Source organism: Notamacropus eugenii, chromosome 5, assembly GCF_028372415.1.
Source record: "Notamacropus eugenii isolate mMacEug1 chromosome 5, mMacEug1.pri_v2, whole genome shotgun sequence".
Lineage (NCBI taxonomy): Eukaryota > Metazoa > Chordata > Mammalia > Diprotodontia > Macropodidae > Notamacropus > Notamacropus eugenii.
The window spans coordinates 216,753,352-216,772,586 of NC_092876.1; the positions used below are offsets into that span (position 1 = coordinate 216,753,352).

General features: G+C 37.6%; 1 protein-coding gene across 2 annotated transcripts in view; it reads right to left on the minus strand.

The window, feature by feature from the left end:
• The window catches only part of ACVR1 (activin A receptor type 1), a 158,112-nt gene that overhangs the window by 122,614 nt on the left and 16,263 nt on the right, over positions 1-19,235 (minus strand). Inside the window, exon 1 of one of the 2 annotated variants that reach the window (XM_072612034.1) lies at positions 7,178-7,200. The exons of the other annotated variant lie outside the window; for it this stretch is intronic. Coding sequence (XP_072468135.1) covers positions 7,178-7,185 — 8 coding nt within the window. The 5' untranslated portion in view covers positions 7,186-7,200. Of the gene's footprint in view, positions 1-7,177; positions 7,201-19,235 lie in introns of those variants that run through there. 2 annotated transcript variants of the gene reach the window in all.

Consider the following 19,235-nt stretch of genomic DNA (forward strand, 5'->3'; position numbering starts at 1 on the left):
AGAATCATCCAGGATGAAACCACATGCAGTTACAGTCTGCAATAGGGGAGGGGGTGGGAGATAGGATTGGGGTAGGGTAGTACCCACAATGAAATTGAAAATCATGGTATGATCCATGGTAGTACACACATAAAACAAGCAAAAATGAAATAAACAAATAAAACAATACATGATCTTCAGGTTGTAGGCTTCAAATTGGTATACACATGAACAATTATCACAGAACTCCACACATTCCCTTCCATTATTTAGTTGTTCTCTTTTCTTTTCCCCCTTTCAAGACTGTCTCCCACCAGTTACCCCTTTCTCGCCAGATTGATAACTCTCTTCCTTTAAATTGCTCTTCCCTCTTCCACCATAAAATAGGATACCAAGTTCTGATCTGCTTATCAGTGGAGCTAGTTTCCTACCCACTAGGACAGAAGGACATTGAATATGAACATCCCAGGCACCATAAAAATCCAATTGTTTCCACCCGCCTATTCATCCATTTGAATTTAAAGGCCGTGCTTGAAGAAGCTAAATATCTATTCATAATATGATTTCAAATTCATTCTCTTTCAAAAATACCACTGTCCACTGCCACCAACCCTAAAAGATAACATGCTGAAGTGAATGATTTAAAAATGCTTAAAGGTGAGAGAACAGGAGAATGAAAATAAGTTAAAAGAAAATGCCTTATACATAGAAGGCTCTTAATAAATACCTGAATTTAAAAGACAACACAGCTCTTTTCTTTTTCTTCATTATAAAGAAGAGTTGTCTTAGAGGAAAGGATGGAGGGACAGAGTAGAAACCCAGTACATAACAATAACTTAAAAAAAGACACACTTGAGAAAGGAAACAGGAACTCCTTTTAGATTTTATTGCTACATTTGTCAGTGATTGAGAGGAAAATGGGTCCTTTTCAAAATATTCCTAGTCCATTTTTTTCGAACATCTATTGCCTCCATTTTTTCTAACTGGCCCCAGACATTCAACAAGCATTTATTAAGCACTTACCCAGTGCCAGGCACTGAACCTCAAGGATACAAAGAACTGGAATTCCAATGGATATGAGAAAATGTAAATAATGAGGTACAAAGGGGGTGGGAATAGAAGAAGCAGGCACTAGGAAAGGCCTCCAACACAAAGTGGGGTTGGAGCCATATCATCTTCCAAACAGAAAGTCTTAATTTTCTAATATCCAGTATGAATGAACGAAAAAACATTTATCATGTGCTTACTTTATGCCATGAATTATGGAGAATGGTACTGTAAAAATCATTATTATGAAAACACATGTAAAAACAACGGAAACTGGTTTGAAATCTAGTGGAAAGAACACTGGGCCTACTGTCCAGAGACCAAAGTTTGAGATTTTGTTGAACTTTAGAAATCTCTCTGAAACTTAGGTTTTTGAGTTTTGGGAGGAGAGAGAAGAAATTTAAAACTCTTATTCTTCCACTCTTAAAATATTCAATCTTCATAGAAGCACAGAGGGAAGCAGAGAGGAAAGACAAACCTAAACTACTTTTTTTTATTGTTTGATTGTTAACCCATGGTACTTTTTATTGACAGTAGCTTGGCTTCCCCAAAAAATTATGTACTTTGGAAGAAATAATGCTAGAATAATTTCAAGCCATACAGTAAAGGTTATAAAACCCGAACAATCCAAACTGGTTTAACAGTCCTGTGATGTTCTGCCATTTTTCTACTTTGGCTCTAAGAAGAATAACGAAGCCAAACAAATGACTTAAGCAGAGCAGATGAATACAGTTGGCCTCGTACAGGTTTCATCTTGAAATCAATTGTGTGTGGCCTTTCTTGGAGCAAAAGGATGCTTTAACGCCTGCCTTCCTAATTACACTGAGTTCTCTAACTATCCTTGCCAAAAGTGGGGAAATGACATACACAGGGTGGGGAGTCCACTGAGTTAATTTTTCAGTACAGAGCTTAGACAGGCAATGCAGCTGGACTAAGAACTGAGCCCAAGGCTGAACAGATGGGGTAGATATAGGGCTGAATTTCCTACAAAATTAAGCAGTGTTTTCAAGAGATCCTGGTCTGTTCCTTGACTCAAAGGTCTGTCTTCTGAAACATCAGTATTCTCTAGGTGACAATAAAATCTCATGGAACACCACAATCTCAGGGGCAGGTGACCCAAAGGGCAAGAGAAACATGTAAAACAGGGATAAACAGGCTGCAACAATGACCCATGTAATAAGTGGAGTGAAAGACAGCATTACTTTATCCATCAAGACTTTAGGGTAACAGGTAGACAACCAAGTGTTCCATTGATGTCCATGAATATTAAAATACCCAGAGGAAAGTTTCTAGCCCATTGGATAGATATTCTACAGGGACTTTATGGAAAAAGACATGGATAAGAAGGCATGAATATGTTTGCACCTTTGCCATTCTCCAAAGGTTAACTCAAATGTCACTTGGCCCAAGAAGTCTTCCTGAAGCAACTACCTCTCCCTCCCTTCATCAAACACTCACAGATGAAGTAAAATACATAGATTGGGGACAGAGCCTCTTAGAATATGTGTCTGGTTAAATTTATATAGCCAACTGTTAATTTAAGGAAAACTGGCCAAGTCATTGGTCACAAAACATTTCAGAATGTTACTAATTTATCTTGTGAACAATCTTCTTTCTCAGACCTCACAATAATACTTTATAAGGACATGCTAACATACTCATCATAGACCGTGTTATAGCTACTTGTTTTTCTCACACACCCAGCCTACCCCAAGGTGAGCTCCACATGGGCAGAAACCAATATCCTCAGAGTTCTGTCTTCTATCCCACACAAAGAAGGATCTAAGGTAGACAATTAGTAAATGTTCATTTGTTCTCATCAAACAAATTACAAAGACCACATCTCCCTCTCTACTATGGAGCTTTTCCTTTGTTTCTTGCAAGATTTTTTTTAATGGGATTCAGAAATGGAAGGGATTTGAGAGGTCTAGAATCCAAGCTTTTCATTTTAGACTAGAGTTCAAATCTTCCCTAAGACACTGCTTGCGTGACCTTTGACAGGTGCCATATCTTCTCTAAAACTCAGTTCCCTCATCTGTAAATAGATTATAATAGTAGCTATCTCAAAGGCTGTTGCAATGATGAAGTGAGATAAGATTAATTATATTAGGATAACTTAATAAATGTTATTGACTATATGACTAACTCAAAAACACCAAGAATAACAAGCATTTATTGAGTTCCTACATATGCTAGGCCCTGTGATAATAAGCACTTCACGGATATCTCATTTGATCCTCACAGCAACACTCAGATATACTACTAACTAAAGCAGACACAGGTTAAGTAATTTGTCCAGGGTCACACAGCTACTAAGTGTCTGAGGCTGGATTTGAACTCTGGTTTTCCAGGGTGAGCTGCCTCCAAGCATTTGAACTAATTGAGATAACACAAATAAAGAGCTTTGTAAAACTTAAAGCAAAATATAAGCATAAATGCAGAGCTTTAGAGCTGGAAGAAAACTCAGGTCACCTAGTCCTTCCATAATTTTTACAGATGAGTTAAATAACTTGACAAAGGTCCAACAAGAGATAAGCAAATGGGTCCAAGAAAATAGATAAAATTTATCATAGATCTAAAATATTTGGGTTTTGGTCGTGGTTAACATGGGAATTTGTTTTTAATAACTATACATATTTGTAAGGGGCTTTATTTATCTTGTCTTGTCAGTAGGTGGGCAGCCGAAGGAGGGAGATCATTTGGAACCAAAAATAAAAGAAAATTGGAGGAAAAAAAGAAAACAAGGAGTTTGAAACTAATGCTTCTTAGAACTACACTCTATCACTCATTGCCCAGTCCCTCCTACAGTCAACATTAATAAATGCAAAGTCACAATTCAACCCAGCAGTCTATCACTCACTACCTTGCCACCTAAACAACCATTTGTCATGGAGTATTGTCAATAAGCTTGGCATGAAGCCCTTATCTCTGGAAGCTTATTTCAGTCTTATTTGTAGTCAAATATACTATATTTTCATTTAATCCCCCAACAAAAAATGTCTTCTTGGATTTATTTGAGACAAGTAGGAGTGGAAGTGGGAGAATGCTACTTCTGTGTACTTGATGGCTCACAAACATGAGGAGCTGCATGAGACAGTGAGGAAAACATTCATTTGCCAGAAGACTTGAGTTGGAATTCTAAGGCCAGATAATGTGTGACCCTGGAGAGGCTACTTACCCTCTCTGGGTTTCCTTTCCTTCATCTATAAAATAAAGGAAATAGGGTTAGATGAGTACTATGGTCCTTATTTCCAGCTCTAAATTAACCCCTCCCTAAAACTCTAGTCTAGTTTTACGGATCAAACCCAAAAGTTTCATTCACCTTCAAAATTCTTCACTTCCAAGTCACTCATATCACAGTTCATTCTTTCTGTCTTGCTCAATGCTTCTTCCACTTAGATCACTACTATCTTCTCTAGCCAGAGGAGCCCCCCAAAATCTAGGGTATTTCTTCCTCCCCATAACACCAGATGATTCATCAGTTACAATTTAAACATCCCAAATTGTACCTCCTTCATGCAGCTTTCCTACACACACACACACACACACACACACACACACACACACACACACACACACACACACACACTGTCAGACAAACTGAAGGCTGGGCAAGACCTTAATTTAGAAAACTCAAGGTCATCCGCTGCACCCTAAGCTATCACTAGTCATCCAAACTTTTGTCTTGCCACTGGACTGCTCAACCAGAGGGTGAGGTGAGGCTGAAGACTTTGTGTAATTCTGCCTCACTTCAATTCTTACTGAAGTCAAGACATCACCCTTGTGATATCATTGGACCTCTCAATAGCAAAGGATAAACATTAACAACAGGCTTCTACATCTCCATCCCAAATATATCTACATAACATTAACCTATATGTTATATCTTGTCCACTCATGTAATTTAAAGTTTCTAATCTGCACATCCTGCATACATCCACTGATACACCTCAGATGGCAAAATACTTATAAAGGAGAGTATCTGAACTCTTCTGAATGCCTATACAATTCACTGTGGCTTTCAACATTTATGCAGTTCAGGACTTACTACTTTGTTTTATAGTTAATTTTATGCAAATAGTCTTTTTAGAAACTTCAAAGTTCCAAATTCTATAGAAAAGCATATTATTCAACAATACTTAAACAATAAACAACTTTGAAAGATTTAGAATACAGTTCTACACAACGACTATTTAATTCCAGAAGACCTGTGATCGTCAAGCTACCCAAATCCTGAAAAAGAGGTGATAGACTCATTGTACAGATTGAAGATTTTTTTGTTTTTTGGATGTGATCAGTGTGGGAATTTGTTTTATTTGATTATACATGTTTGTAACAACAGTTTTCTTTTTCTTTTTTCTCAATGGGAGAGAAGAGATAAGGCAGATTTTCATTGTTTGAAAAAATTAAATTTGATTTAAAAATGAAAAGAAAAAGTGCACATTATTAAGTTGTAGTCTACTTGCCAAATTTTAACCTCCTCCTCAGCCAAGGATTTTGTATACACTTCAGTGTCACATACAGATTTTCAAAAAGTATTTACTGAATGAATGAATACAAACTTTGTACAATACATAATAATGTCTTATGAAATGAGCTACATTTTAGAAAATAATAAAATAATACCTGTGGTGTAGAAGTAAAAAGAATGTATCACTCAGAAAATGGAAGATATTTCTAGGAAGTAAAGCTAGGGAAAAAATGTTTTCTTCTACCAACTTAAAGAATAAAATAAAACTTTTGTGAAAAGTGAGGCCACTTTTAAAAATTTAAGATACACTCGCACTTAGGTCCCTAGTCAAAAACAGCCCTCTATCCAAACCTCAGCAAATATACTTGAACTTGACTCATTCAGAGAATCACTTTCTTCTTTTGATAGCTAAGTTTCAATCAAACATGGTTAACTCTCCAAAAGAGCAAGTATTAAGCAGGACTTAAGAAAAGAGGGTGGGAAGGAGAAGGAAGATGAGAACAAAAGAACCGCCCTCCCCCTCTCAAAAATCATTTAATATATCGTTTTTTTACTCTAATACTTTTGTCAAGCTCTGCAGCTGTTGTCTTTTGCAGTTGGCACTGATCATTGCCAATCTGGGACTAGTTTCCAGTGAAGACAGCATTGTTTTATTGGCTACTTAGGCAGTGCATGCACCATTAATGGAGTTTTTATCTCTCCATTTTCCTGTCAGTACAGAACCAGCCAGTCTGACTCTGTTATTATCATTAAGAAAGCTTATTTTTTTTCCACACACTCTTTAAACCAAAACAACATCTGGAACTTCAGCCTCTATCATATAAAGGGGAAACAGATTTAAAGGGGAGAAGGAAAATTCAAAAAAAAAAAAACCTAGAGTACAGTATAAATTGAACAACTACCAGATTCCAACCCTCTAACTTGCCTAAATAAATGTACTTTAGTATATTTCCAATGCCCTACTCAGCTGGAGAAGAAAATATCTTTTCCACAGCAATGCTGGGCTTCTGTTCTCTCAAATACTTTTTACATGAAAAAAAAATCAGCTTAGAAAAGTAATCTACAAAAAGAAAAAAAAACCTGAAGCATATTGCTTTCCTGAAGGACACATCACATTGTGAAGTTAATATTTAGACTATTAAGAATTTGGAACACAACTGGGGGAAAACATTTAGTGAAGAAAAAACCTTCTGTAGAAACTTTACAGCTCTGTACATTACTAGGAAAAACCTGGCGCCATTAAACCCAGAAAATATGTCCTCCTGTAACAGACAGCTGTCTCCTCTGTCATTTAAGCAAGCTTTTTGCTTAGATCACACTCAGTGAGTCATGGAATCGATAGGGGAAAACACAAAGCCAGACATGCTGCAGACCCACAGAGAGAGAAGCAAGTTCAAGACAGCGGCACCTCTCTCTCCCTCCAAGAGAAATAAATGCCAGTTAGACAGTGTGCACCCATGCAAGCAGCAAAAACGCACCCAGAAGGAGCCCTCGGCCAGCCTCTTGCTTCGGTCTTCCCTCATATTTGTGTCAATCACTTTCAATTAAAAACTGTTCCTAAACAGAACAAAAAAGTTCTAGACCAAGCATGAAATATATCAAGAAATACTTTCCCCGTCCCTCACATACCCTTCCACTGCCCCAATGAATTAGACACACGCAAGAGCTCAAAGGACTTACTTTCCCATTAATGCTTATCTCCAAGCAGAAGACTCTCAAAATATCTTAATGCAAAGAGAAAGCCACATTTGGAGTACCCATGAAGGAGGTTTGTTTTTTTAATATTTTTGTTGTTCCATTCAGGAAAAGAAAAAAATCCCAAAACACCACTAAAATGTCTGAACCATAGTCTCCTGCTCAGACTTGAAGCTGTGTGTCTTAGAGCCCCGTGCAGTCTGCTGTCTGTTGTAAGGATGGACTCAGTAACCTGATCCTCTCACAGTGGGAGATTTGAGTAAGCACTTCCTTCTCTCTCAGTCTTGCCTTTCTATTGTCCCACCCTGCAGGGCCAGCTGTTTCTGACAGCCAAATTGCTGCGTGCTAAGCAGTGAATGCTGTCAGAGAAGGAATTTTCATTTCTATAATGCATAGGCCTCCATGGACAAATTATACAGTTTATGGTCCTGGCTGCAGGAAGCTGCTCGACTCTTGAAGGGTTGCCAAAATGCAGCTTTCTCTTCTCCCCCTCCTGCCAACCTCCCAGCTGACAATCACCCCAAATGAGGCTGAATGACCAAAAGCAAAACAAAATGCCATGTTTTCAGGAATAAACAAAACGAACGTCAATGTTGGTGTAGCTGCACATTTTTAACATAAGGAGATGCAATGAGACACAATGAAATTCATGTCCCATCCTGGAACCACCTAGAATTACAGGCACCTTATAATACAACTCTCAGGCATATCAGTAAAAGCCCTGGCCCTGTGCCCCTGGTGGACACCATCCTCCCTCACTCAAAAAGGTACTGGGAAGATTCCATAGCAGAGAATTTCTCAAGATCCAAGACAGCTGTTCCGTACAAATGAGAATGAAGGACACCAAGGAAGGGCAGCCTGGGTGTGCTAAGGATGGTGTCCTTCATGACTATTATTCAAAGTGTGCTGTAAAAAAGCTTTTGCAGTATGTTAAAAAGTCAAAGCTATAGAGTCCTCCACATGGGTAGGAAAGCACTTAAAAAGTCCAACATCATATCAAGTTAACAAGCATTTATTAAGGGCTTTCTATATGCCAGGCATGGTGCTAAGGCTGGGAAGACACAAGCAGAAAGCCAGTCCCAGACCTCGGGAACTTTACTCTCTAATGGAAGAAGACAATACATAAAGAAAACTGAGATGGGGTGGGAAAAATAAAAAGGTACCAGGAGGGTACCAAGGGCAGCTAGGCTGTACAGTGAATAGAGTGCCTGGCCTGAAGTCAGGAAGATTTGTTTTCCTGAGTTCAAATCCAGCCTCAGACATTTACTAGCTGTGTGATCCTGGACAAGTCACTCAACCCTGCTTGCTTTAGTTCTTCATCTATAAAATGAGCCAGAGAAGGAAATGGTAAACCATTTTAATATCTTTGCCAAGAAAACCCCAAATGCAGTCATGAAAAGTCAGACACAACTGAAATGACCAAGCAGCAGCAACAACAACCAGATGACTTAGGGGGCATTGTAGAGAAAATCTAAAGAGCCAGCTGGAGTGTAGCCTGGAGAAATTGAAGACCAGGGTGATCTGGGGATAGTTCTCAAAATGGATGTTCTGTGGGGAAGTTGCTAATGGGAGGAAGAGGCTTCAGGGATAGAAAGTACTTCTAACGTGCGCAATCCAGGGATAGAGAAAGGCCAGAAGGTCAGCAGTGGACTTAAAAGTCTAACCTATCTCCTGGTGTCCCCAAGCATAAAACTCAGAATTTTCAAAACAAACTGTAGCACCACCCTCAATTAATGAACAAAGCATTAGATTTTTGGTTTGTTTCCTGAGATCCCCATTCATTATTTATTACAGAACTTTAGAAATAAGGTCCATAAACTTTAAAAAAAAATAGGTAGATAATTTTATTCAATCTCATCAATTTCTTTTGTAATCAATCCTATGCACTTTATTCAGTGTAATTAAAAATATTACTCTGAGAACAGGTCCATACACTTCATTGAACTGCCAAAGGTGTCTATGACATATAAAAAGGTAAAGAATCCCTGATGTAGTAGGAAGAACAATTTGGAGGTCCTATATAAATAAGTCCTATTATTTGGGATCAAAGACTTGAGTTTAAATTTCAAATCATATACTTAACAGCAAATATAAAAACAGTAACTATGACAAGTACTGGCATTTATGGATTGTAAGATTTTACCCTGTGACATTATCATATGATAACTAAGGATCAGAGGGATTAAAAACATAAGAAATGAAAGGCGGGACATGAACACAGGTCTTCCCAATTCGAAGTCCAGCACTCCACTCACCATAGGATGCACATCAGTTGTTTAACTGTGGGTAAGCCACTTAACTAACGTCCGTTTCAAGAGTTTAGTGCCATTTAAAGCTATTAAAAGCTCAGTACTGCATTAAGACTTTTTGGAATACCTTGTATAAACAGTAAAGGTATCAGATTAGATACTCTCTTTCGGTTAGCTTGTTGAGTCTTATGAACCCAGAACAGTCAGTAAAACAGATGCCCCTTGAGACCAGAGGGTTGTTTGACTTTTTTGTCTTTGTATTATAGTGTAATAGATATTCAATAAAAGCTTGAGCTGTTCATTCACTCTAACAACCCTCCGTCTTACAAATGAGGGAGCCTAATATACCTTCCCCTCCAATCTTTATCTCGAAGGATATAACCTTTACTTAAGTGAAAAAGTTGGGACCATCTAATGTGAAATCCTTATTATACACCTTAAAATCTCTTTTGTATTATCATTCACCATCCTCATCTCCTCTGTTCCAGTTTCTGACAAATGGGGGTGGTGGGTGGGGGCTTATCTTCCTAAATCACTTCCCTTTCAGAAAAAAAAATTACACTCTTTGCCTCCACTTTCTCCTGGTCTCTCCTGGTTTCTCTTATTTGTCCATTTTCTCCGCTTTCTCTTTTGCTGGACCATCTTCTACCACAAAACCACTGATATACTCTAAGACCTGGATCTTCATCTCTGAGCAGCATTCTTGTTCAAAAGTTTAGAGATTCCCTATTATCGCTAGCATTAAAAAAAAAATCTCTATTTTTCCTTAATTTATCTTTTTCTTACTGTTTACATGTTGTATTCCTCAGTAGAAATGTCTTTCACAGGACCTATATGTACAAAATATTTATAGCTGTTCTTTTTGTGGTGGCAAAGAATTGGAAACTTAGAAGATGCCACTAATTGGAGAATGGCTAAGCAAGTTGTGGTATACGATTGTGATGGAATACTACTGTGTTCTAAAAAATAATGAAGGAGATGGTTTCAGAAAAACTTGAGAAAACCTTTAAGAACTGATGCAGAGTGAAATGAGCAAAATCAGGAGATTATTGTACACAATAACAGCAATATTAGAATGATGAAAGAATACAATGATTCAAGACTATTCCAAAGGACTTGTGATGAAAAACCTGTTTCAGAGAGAAAAGTGATAAACTAAGTGCAAATTGAAGAATAATTTTTTTCACTTAAAAAAAGAAATGTTTTGGAGGAGCAAGGTGGCACAGTGCCACCACAGAGCATCGACCCTGGAGTCAGGAGGACCTGAGTTCAAATCCAGTCTCAAGACACTTGACACTTACTAGCTGTGTGACCTTGGGCAAGTCACTTAACTGCCTTGCCTTCCTCCCTCCAAAAACACAAATAAATAAATAAATAAATGAAATTTTAAAAATGTTTTCCACTTTTTATTTCTGTTTCTCCAGCACCTAGGAACAATTGTTCCCTACCTAAGAAAGGCTACAGGACATCTCTTCTTTCCTAATCTCTTGTCTCTCTAACACCTAGTAAGTATATACATTAAAAAAAACAATTTTTATTTATTTTGTTTTTAATTTATGGAATAAAGCAAGCATTTTCATAACAGTATAATTTTTCAAAATGATTGTACATGAAACTGCAAATCATATGTACAGCTTGCAATTCCTTTTAAAGTTATCATGTAAATTTCTTTTTTTCCCTTTTTTCTTCCCTTCCCCCCTTTACCTAGAGATGGCTACCATAGACACAAATAGACATGCATATGTAAAATCATTCTATATATATTTCTATTTACCAGTTATTCTTCTGAATGCAGACAGCTTCTTCCTTCATACGTTAGCTAACTTAGGTAGTTATATAGTCAAAATGACTTACTTGCTCAAAGTTGTTCTTAAAACAATATTGCTTTTAGTGTATACAATGTTCTCGTGGTTCTGTTCATTTCACTCCATTATTTTGTGCAAGTCTTTTCATGTTTTTCTAAGATCACTGAGCTCATCATTTCTTATAGTACAGTAGTATTTCATCACAGGATATACATTTCTAATAAGAAAGGAAAGGACTGATGGATTTGTTAACTACTATGTGTGTGCTGTTAAACACTTTAACACTTTAGAAACCTTATCTCATTTGATCTTTACAGCAGCCCTGAAAGAGGTTGGTGCTATTATGATTCCCATTTTACAGCTGAAGAAAGTGGGATAGGCAGAGGTTAAGTGACTTGCCCAAAGTTACACAGCTAGTCACGGTCTGAGGCTAGATTTGAACTCAGGTCTTCCTGACTCCAAGCCCAGCACACTATCCACTGTATCACCTAACTGCCTCTAATTGATTGCTATCAGATCTATTTCAGTTCATGTCTCATTTCCTTAGTAAACCATTAGTATCCTGGAGAACAGGGACTGCTATATTTCAGGAAGCATTTATTAAACACCTACTCTGTGCCAGGCATCATACTAAGTGCTGGGAATACAAAGACAAAAATTAAAACAATCCTTGCCCTCACCAAGTTTACATTCTCATGAGGTACACATGTACATTTATAACTACATAGAGATACACACATAAATATACAAAATAAATGCAAGGGAGTTTGGGGAGTGAAAGAACTGGGTAAGGGAGAAGGAAAGAGGATGAAGACAGACTTCAAGCAGAAGGTAATCCTGGAGTTGAGTCTTGAAAGAAACTACATAGGCAACTTTAAAGTACGATGCCTTGAACATAGTAAGCATTTCGATAACTGTTGAACTAAACTGGGAATGGTCTTATGACCCAGATTTCCATTTTCAAGGAGAACTGACTATTTTCTCTGGAGAATTCCAAGTTCATGTCCTACCTTTCCCCCTCATGGCTCCACAAACTTTAATGCTACTTGCTATATGTGGAATAAAGAAATCTTACTCTGGTTACTGATCCATCTGCACTGTGTTACTGAAGCCAGCTCTGCTAAGGCCAAAAAAATGCCACAGACCTGAATCACAGCCATGATCTTGCTCAACCAAGAAGGTTATAAGACATTAAGATTGTTAGCTCCTCCTCCCATCATAACTGATCTGCTCCTTCATGAGGGTCATCCAAAACACAATCACTCATCAGCACACTATCATAATGCCAAGGCCATGGGTCCTGCTGAGCGCTGTGATTGTTTGGAACTTTCAGGCAGGAGGTATTATGCAAGGCAAGTAGTTTGGAGACCAATCCACTACAAGGTTTAAACAGCCACTTGGCAATAGTCCTGGCAGCTCCCTCTCCCAGATAACAGAACCATAAGCCATTTTACCCAAGAAATACAGAATTATCAACCAGGCAACATGCAAGCATAAAATATACTTCACACACCCTAAATGTTATGTCAGAATTTATTTTTCACCTTCTTACTGTCCATACCAGGTTTCAAACCACACTCCACTTTGGAAAGAGAGTGGGGAGGTAGAAAAAAAGGATGAGAAAGGAGGGAGAGGGAAGGAAAGAAAGGACAAGAAAAAATTAAGGGAGAGACTTTGGGTTAATACCAGATCTTAGCTGGGTGCTAATACAAAATTCATCTGACTTTCACAGCTCGCTGCAATCTATTTTTCCAGCCTCTCTCACATACTTTAAACTACTGTTCCCTCAATTTGTCCATCCTTCATCTTTCATTCTTTTTCTCCCTCAGGATGGGGGTATTTCAAAGCAAAATGAAACAAGAAAAAAAATGCCCCCCCCATACATACACATGTGTATGTATACCTATAGATATATAGATATACATATACATACATATGTATGTATGTATGTACTTATCTAGCAAATGAGAGAATATTTGTAAAAGACTATACTTAGCACAGTTTTAGCACATAGTAGGTATCCCCCTATAGATATAATTCCCATAATTCTTCAATTTGAAGATGTCAGAAAGAGAAAAACAAAAATAATACTTGTATCCAGTTTCTTGTCTTTCATTTTCATTCACTTAAAACAGCAATACCAGAAAAAAAGATATGCTCGAGGGGACTAAGCAAGCACAGGAAGGGCATAGGGTGTATACAGAAGGAGAGAACTTGAGGCTGCTCCTCTAATTCCTTCAGGAGTGTGCTAGAAACAAGAATCAAGAGGTCAATGCAGGATTCAAAACACTCTGTGAATCCCCAGCCTCTTTCTCCCCTCTGTCCCTTGGAGGACTCCCAAATCTGCATTTCCAGCCATAACCTAACTCCCAAGTTAGAGACTCAAATTTCTAACCGCCTGCTTGTATGTTTCCTCTGAGATGCCTTTTGTGTTAGTGTTGGTCATGATAGCAGGGTTTTGTTTTGAGGGGCTTTTGGTGGGGGGGGGGGAACCTGTAATTTCATTGGTTTTCCAAATTTCCTGTTAGAAAATGCCCCTCTGCCAACACATATTGGCACTTGTTCTGCAATTTATAGTCTCAGAGCTGCCTGGGCCTCTCAGAGATTAAGTGAGCTGTCCAAGTTACAGAACCAGAAGGAACATGCATCAAAGAGGGACTTGAGGTACATCTTCCATGCTGTTTTCTCCATTACCTTAAATTCAGTCTGCCCTAAATTTCAAGGAAGAAGCTTGTCCCCCAAAACCGAACCCCTAACTTCTGTTTCTGTTAAAGCCCCATCATTCTCCCAATCACCTGGGCTATACCTCAAGTCATCTTTCCTCAGATTCAACTCCCCCACATCATCTTCCAATCTGAGACAGCATGTGAAATAACCATAATGAACTCCATCCTTTCTAATGCAATGTTGCCAACCTAAGGTTCCTTCTAGCTTACTTGTTGATTACAATAACTTCCTAAATGTACTCCCTGCTCCAAATCATCCTTGTCTGTAAAGTCATCTTCCAAATGCAAAATTCTGATTCCTAGTCAAAAAACCTTCAACATCTCACTGCTAATTGAACACATTCCAAATTCCTTAGTTCTGGCACTATCATCTTCCAGTCTCCCTTTCTGTCCCTATCTCTCATTCCCTACCCTAACCTCCCTTTCAGGATTTTACATATAAGTTTACACACATATATTTTAGCCAAACTGTACTCAAAGGCCTGAGTTTAATAGACTCGTAAGTCTTTGCTTTTCAGAAATGGAAGTTACCTCAAAGGTCATCTAGTCTAACTCCTACATATACAGGGATCTCCTCTACAATATTTAATCTTCAAAGAAGACCTCTGGAGAGAAGAAAGCTACTACCTCAACACATTTCCCATTTGGTCAGATCTGATTGTTAAAAAGTTCCTCCTTACATCAAGTCTAAATTAAATCTTCCCCTCTACAACTTCTTTCATGCTTGGGCAAGACAGAAGGAATGTAAGCAATTTTTTTTCCCCATGGAAGACCCTTCAAATTACCCTGTCAGTCCCAAGCATAGGTTTAACATCCCACCTTTCTTCAAATAATCCCCTCATGTCCTGCTCTCAAGACTTTTTCACAGACTGATCATCTATTCCCTTGACTTCCCACACAGACTGTGCTAAAATCCTTACCTTCCTTCGAGACCCAGTTTAGATTTCACCATCCCATGACCCCTCTCCCTGATTCGCATCTCTTCTTCTCTATCTTCCCTCCCAAAAAGCTTAAAATTTCCAGAGTCTCAGTGGTTTCATAACACTTCTTTGTGTTCATGAGTTACATGTATATGTGACTCATTTCCATTACTAAATTATGAAGCTACTAGAAGACAAGAACATTTTATTCACCTTTATATATTCCATAGCATCTACCTATTGCCTGATATATAGTAGGCACTCAATAAAAGTTTGTTGAATTGAACTGAGAATAGTGGATGATGGTTCTCTATCCTAGGAAGAGAGGGTGAGAGGAGGGGAAAGTTGGGGGGGAGCACAGAGAAGGGATGGAAAATCAGAGAAAGCTATTTAAGAGAGGGAAATTGACTTGGGCTTTAAACCATGAGTGGGAATTCAACAGCAGAAAGGGGAAGAACGTTAAACATAATTATAAAAATTTGCTAACTGATAATCAGTTGTTTGAAGAAACTATACATGTGTACATACACACACATACCCCACACATCTTCCTTACTTCTTAAAGCAGGTTCAGGATCAATCTAAACAGGTACTCTAAAAATCTCCAGAAAATCCCACATCGTCCATAGTCAACTGTAATATTCAAAATGTGATGGAATGTTATTGTGCTACAAGAAATGACAAAAGAATTTCAGAGAAGCTTTCTAAGACCTTTAGGAACTGATACAAAAGGAAGCGAACAGAATCAGAACAATTTACACTAAAACAGCAACAGTACTCTAAAAATAAACAACTTTGAAAGACTCAAGAACTCCATTAAACAAAATCACCAATCGTGATTCCAGAAAGCCAATAATAAAGCAGGCTGCCTACCTCCTAAGAAGGGATGGACTCAGTATGCAGAATAAGACATGTTGGACATGGCTGACATGGGAATAGCTTGATGACTATGGATAACAGTATGTGAAATTTTGTTTACTTCCTCCTCCCTCTGCCTCCAACTCAGTAGATAGGGAGAGAAAATAAATTATATTGTAAATAGAAAAAAAAATTTATTTAAAAGAAATATTTAGAATGATTTTACTAACTGGAAAGTTCTTCCTTATGTCTAGCCAAATTTCTCTTGCTGCAAGACTAAGTTGTGTTTTGTTTTTGTTTTTAAAGGCTATATTTGTATTTGTAGAGTTCTCCCAGAATCACTGGTCTTTTCATCTCATGTGGCAATCTGCTTAGTAAAAGTTTCCATGATCCAGCTATAAAAATCAGTATTTCAGTCCTGAATGTTATTCAGAAGCCTTCATTTCCCAGCATTTTGTACCCCCTACCGGTTTTCTGAAAGTCAAGTTCTATCACTTGAAGTGCCAGACAGAGACCTGGTTTATACAATTGGCTCCACGGAGGAGAAGAGTGTATGAGTAGACAGAAGGACATGTGGGAGGTTATTTAAAACCTAACAGCCAGTCTGGGTAGAAAGAAGTAAGCTTGCGGTTTACCTTGCTTTTTCCCTCTCCTCCCCACCAGAAAATCAGAATTGCAAAATAATGTCAAGATTATCTAGTCCCCAAAAAGTAGATATTACTCTTTATTATAAAGTCCTTATTAGAAATCCTTAATGAATAATCTGGTATCATTCTAGTAAAATAAAATTACCTGATCCCCTTCATGTCATTAGAACAGTTCCCTCACATTCCATACCTGCTGGTGTTGGGCCCCTCAGCAAGATCCTGTTATGTGCAGCTTTAGATAGTTAACTCCTCCTCCCACCCACCCCCAAGTATCCTGGCTGCCTGTTGCCTGTTCACTGTCACCCAAGGCTCAGGAATCTTTGCTTTCATAGGTGGCCAAAGTTGTCTTATCAGTTACAAATTAATTTGGGGGAGGGGGGGGGAGCCTGACTCCTACCACTAACCAAACCAGAGTCTACATTCCAGCCCTGTAAATTTTGTAAGCAGCAATGATAGGGAGTGTATGGAAAAGCTAGCACAAAGAACACCAGAACTTCACAGTGCCTGCCACATAGTAGGTGTTTAATAAATGTTTACTGATTGACTGAACACTCTCTGACAGTAACAAAGTAAAAGAAAAAGTCTGCCTTTCACGATACCACTGTTCGAGTTCCATACAAACCATATCATCAAATTTTAACGACTGATAAGTATCAATATGACTTGTTTTTTAAACTTTATATTTGTTTAATAGCTGAAGAGATCTGAATGTTGCTCAAGTATTACTGCTCATTACTGTTGCTGGGTGGTTCCCATTTATAACTGTGAATAGGGCTGAGGAAAAGGATTAAAAGCCTATCCAACCTTATTTCATTGGGTTTTCATTATTTGTAGTATACTTCTATTTCAGGAGTTGGGAGGTGATCAACACTATATCTGATAATTCATGTTATAACAAGTTATAAAAAAAGAGGTTTAATATATCTCCATGGATTAAAATAGAAAGAAGCACAAAAAACGAAGAAGACGGAAAACTGCGTTGGACCCAAAAGACCAGTAGTCAGGAGACCTCAAGTTCAGTCCCAGAGCTCCGCTCAATGAGTAACTTTGGAGAAGTAACAAACTCCCTGTATTTTAATGTTCTCACTTACAAAATAAGTCATCCCAGTAAATCCAACCAATGAACAGCCCACATGTTCTACTTATAACTATGAAATATCAAGAAACAGAGGAATACACTCCCCACCCCCAAACACGTTAGTGGTCCTATGACAGACATAGGAGATTTCGGTCAAGAATTGTACAGAATGGGCAGTCATTGACAAGTAGCAATCTGCATAGATGGAGAATACATCCCTCCATGAGGATACAGATACATTGGAATATCCCTTATATCCATAGATATAATCTATCCCCTTAAACATTAGTCACAAACAAATGATTAGTTAAGGGTCACAACACTACTTCAGACCCACTCAAGGATTAAGAATGAAACCAAGTAAACACATACAAAACCAAGCAACCTTAAAATTAAGCCAAATTGAGTTAAAAATGAAAAGATAATTGGTATAACAGCTTTAGATTGTCATTCACTACTAGTTTTTATGTAGCAAGTGAGATTCCAGTACAGCTAATGAAGAATATTTAATGCAAGTATTGCTAAACCAAAATGGGGAATCTTCCCGTGTTTACTTAAGTATTATATAACGAAGGAGTAATGAAGTCTTTCAATTACTACATATGTATATATATATATAAAATAGTTTGGAAAAGCTCAAAAGAAATGTTTCCAAGCAAGGTTTAAAAAAAGGGCATTGGGGGGAGGATAACTCTCAGTCTTACCATTTAGTAGATTTCCCCAAGGCTGAGGAACCTAGAGAGAGGAACCAAGACCTCTGTAGAGAGAGGAATCTAGCCACTCAGTGATGTCTTTTCCCATCCCTTCCCCCACTGTCACTTTCTCAGTTTCACTCAAGGATTTACAATTAGCACCTTTCCCTTTTCCTTTTTCATCTCTCAATCTCAAGAATCATATGATTTAGTCCTGAAAAGGATTCAAAGACCATCTAATCCAATTTTTTTTGTATTATGGACCCCTTGGGCAGTCTAGTGAAGAAGGAATGGTTTAACATATGGAAAATTATTAACACAATTGAGTATATCCATAATACAAGTAAAAAATATGATTTTATCAAGAGATGCAAAAAACTTTTGATAAAATGCCAAACTCATTTCTATTAAAAATACTTGAAATTGTAGATATAAGTGGATTTTTTCTTAAATTCATAAAAAATATTTACCTTCAACCATCAGCAAGTATTATTTGTAATGGGGATAAGTTAAAAGCCTTTCCAGTAAAATCAGGTGTGAAACAAGGATGCCTACTGTCACCAGTATTATTCAATGTTGTGTTGGAAATCCTAGCAATAACAATAAGAGAAGAAAAAGAAATAAAAAGAATCAGAATAGGGAATGATATAATAAAACTATCTCTTTTTGTAGATGATATACTTGGAAAATCCCAAAAACTCAATTAAAAAGTTAGGTGAAACAATAATTGTAGCAAAGTAGCAGGATATAAAGTAAATCCACATAAATCATCAGCATTCCTATACATCATAAACAAAACTCTGCAAGAAGAGATAATAAGAGATACCCCCATTTAATGTAACTCAAATATGTTTTTAAATAATTAAAAAAACCCAAAGGAAACTAATTATATTGAAAGTTACCAAAATATTTTTTTTTTAAATAACTCAGATACCAGATTAAGAACTCCTGATCTAGTTCAAATGCTGTATCTTACAAATGAAGCAACTGAGGTCCCAAAAGATTAAGTGAATTGCCAAAGGTCATTAAGGTAATAAGTGGCAATAGGGAACAGAGTTAGAATCTGAA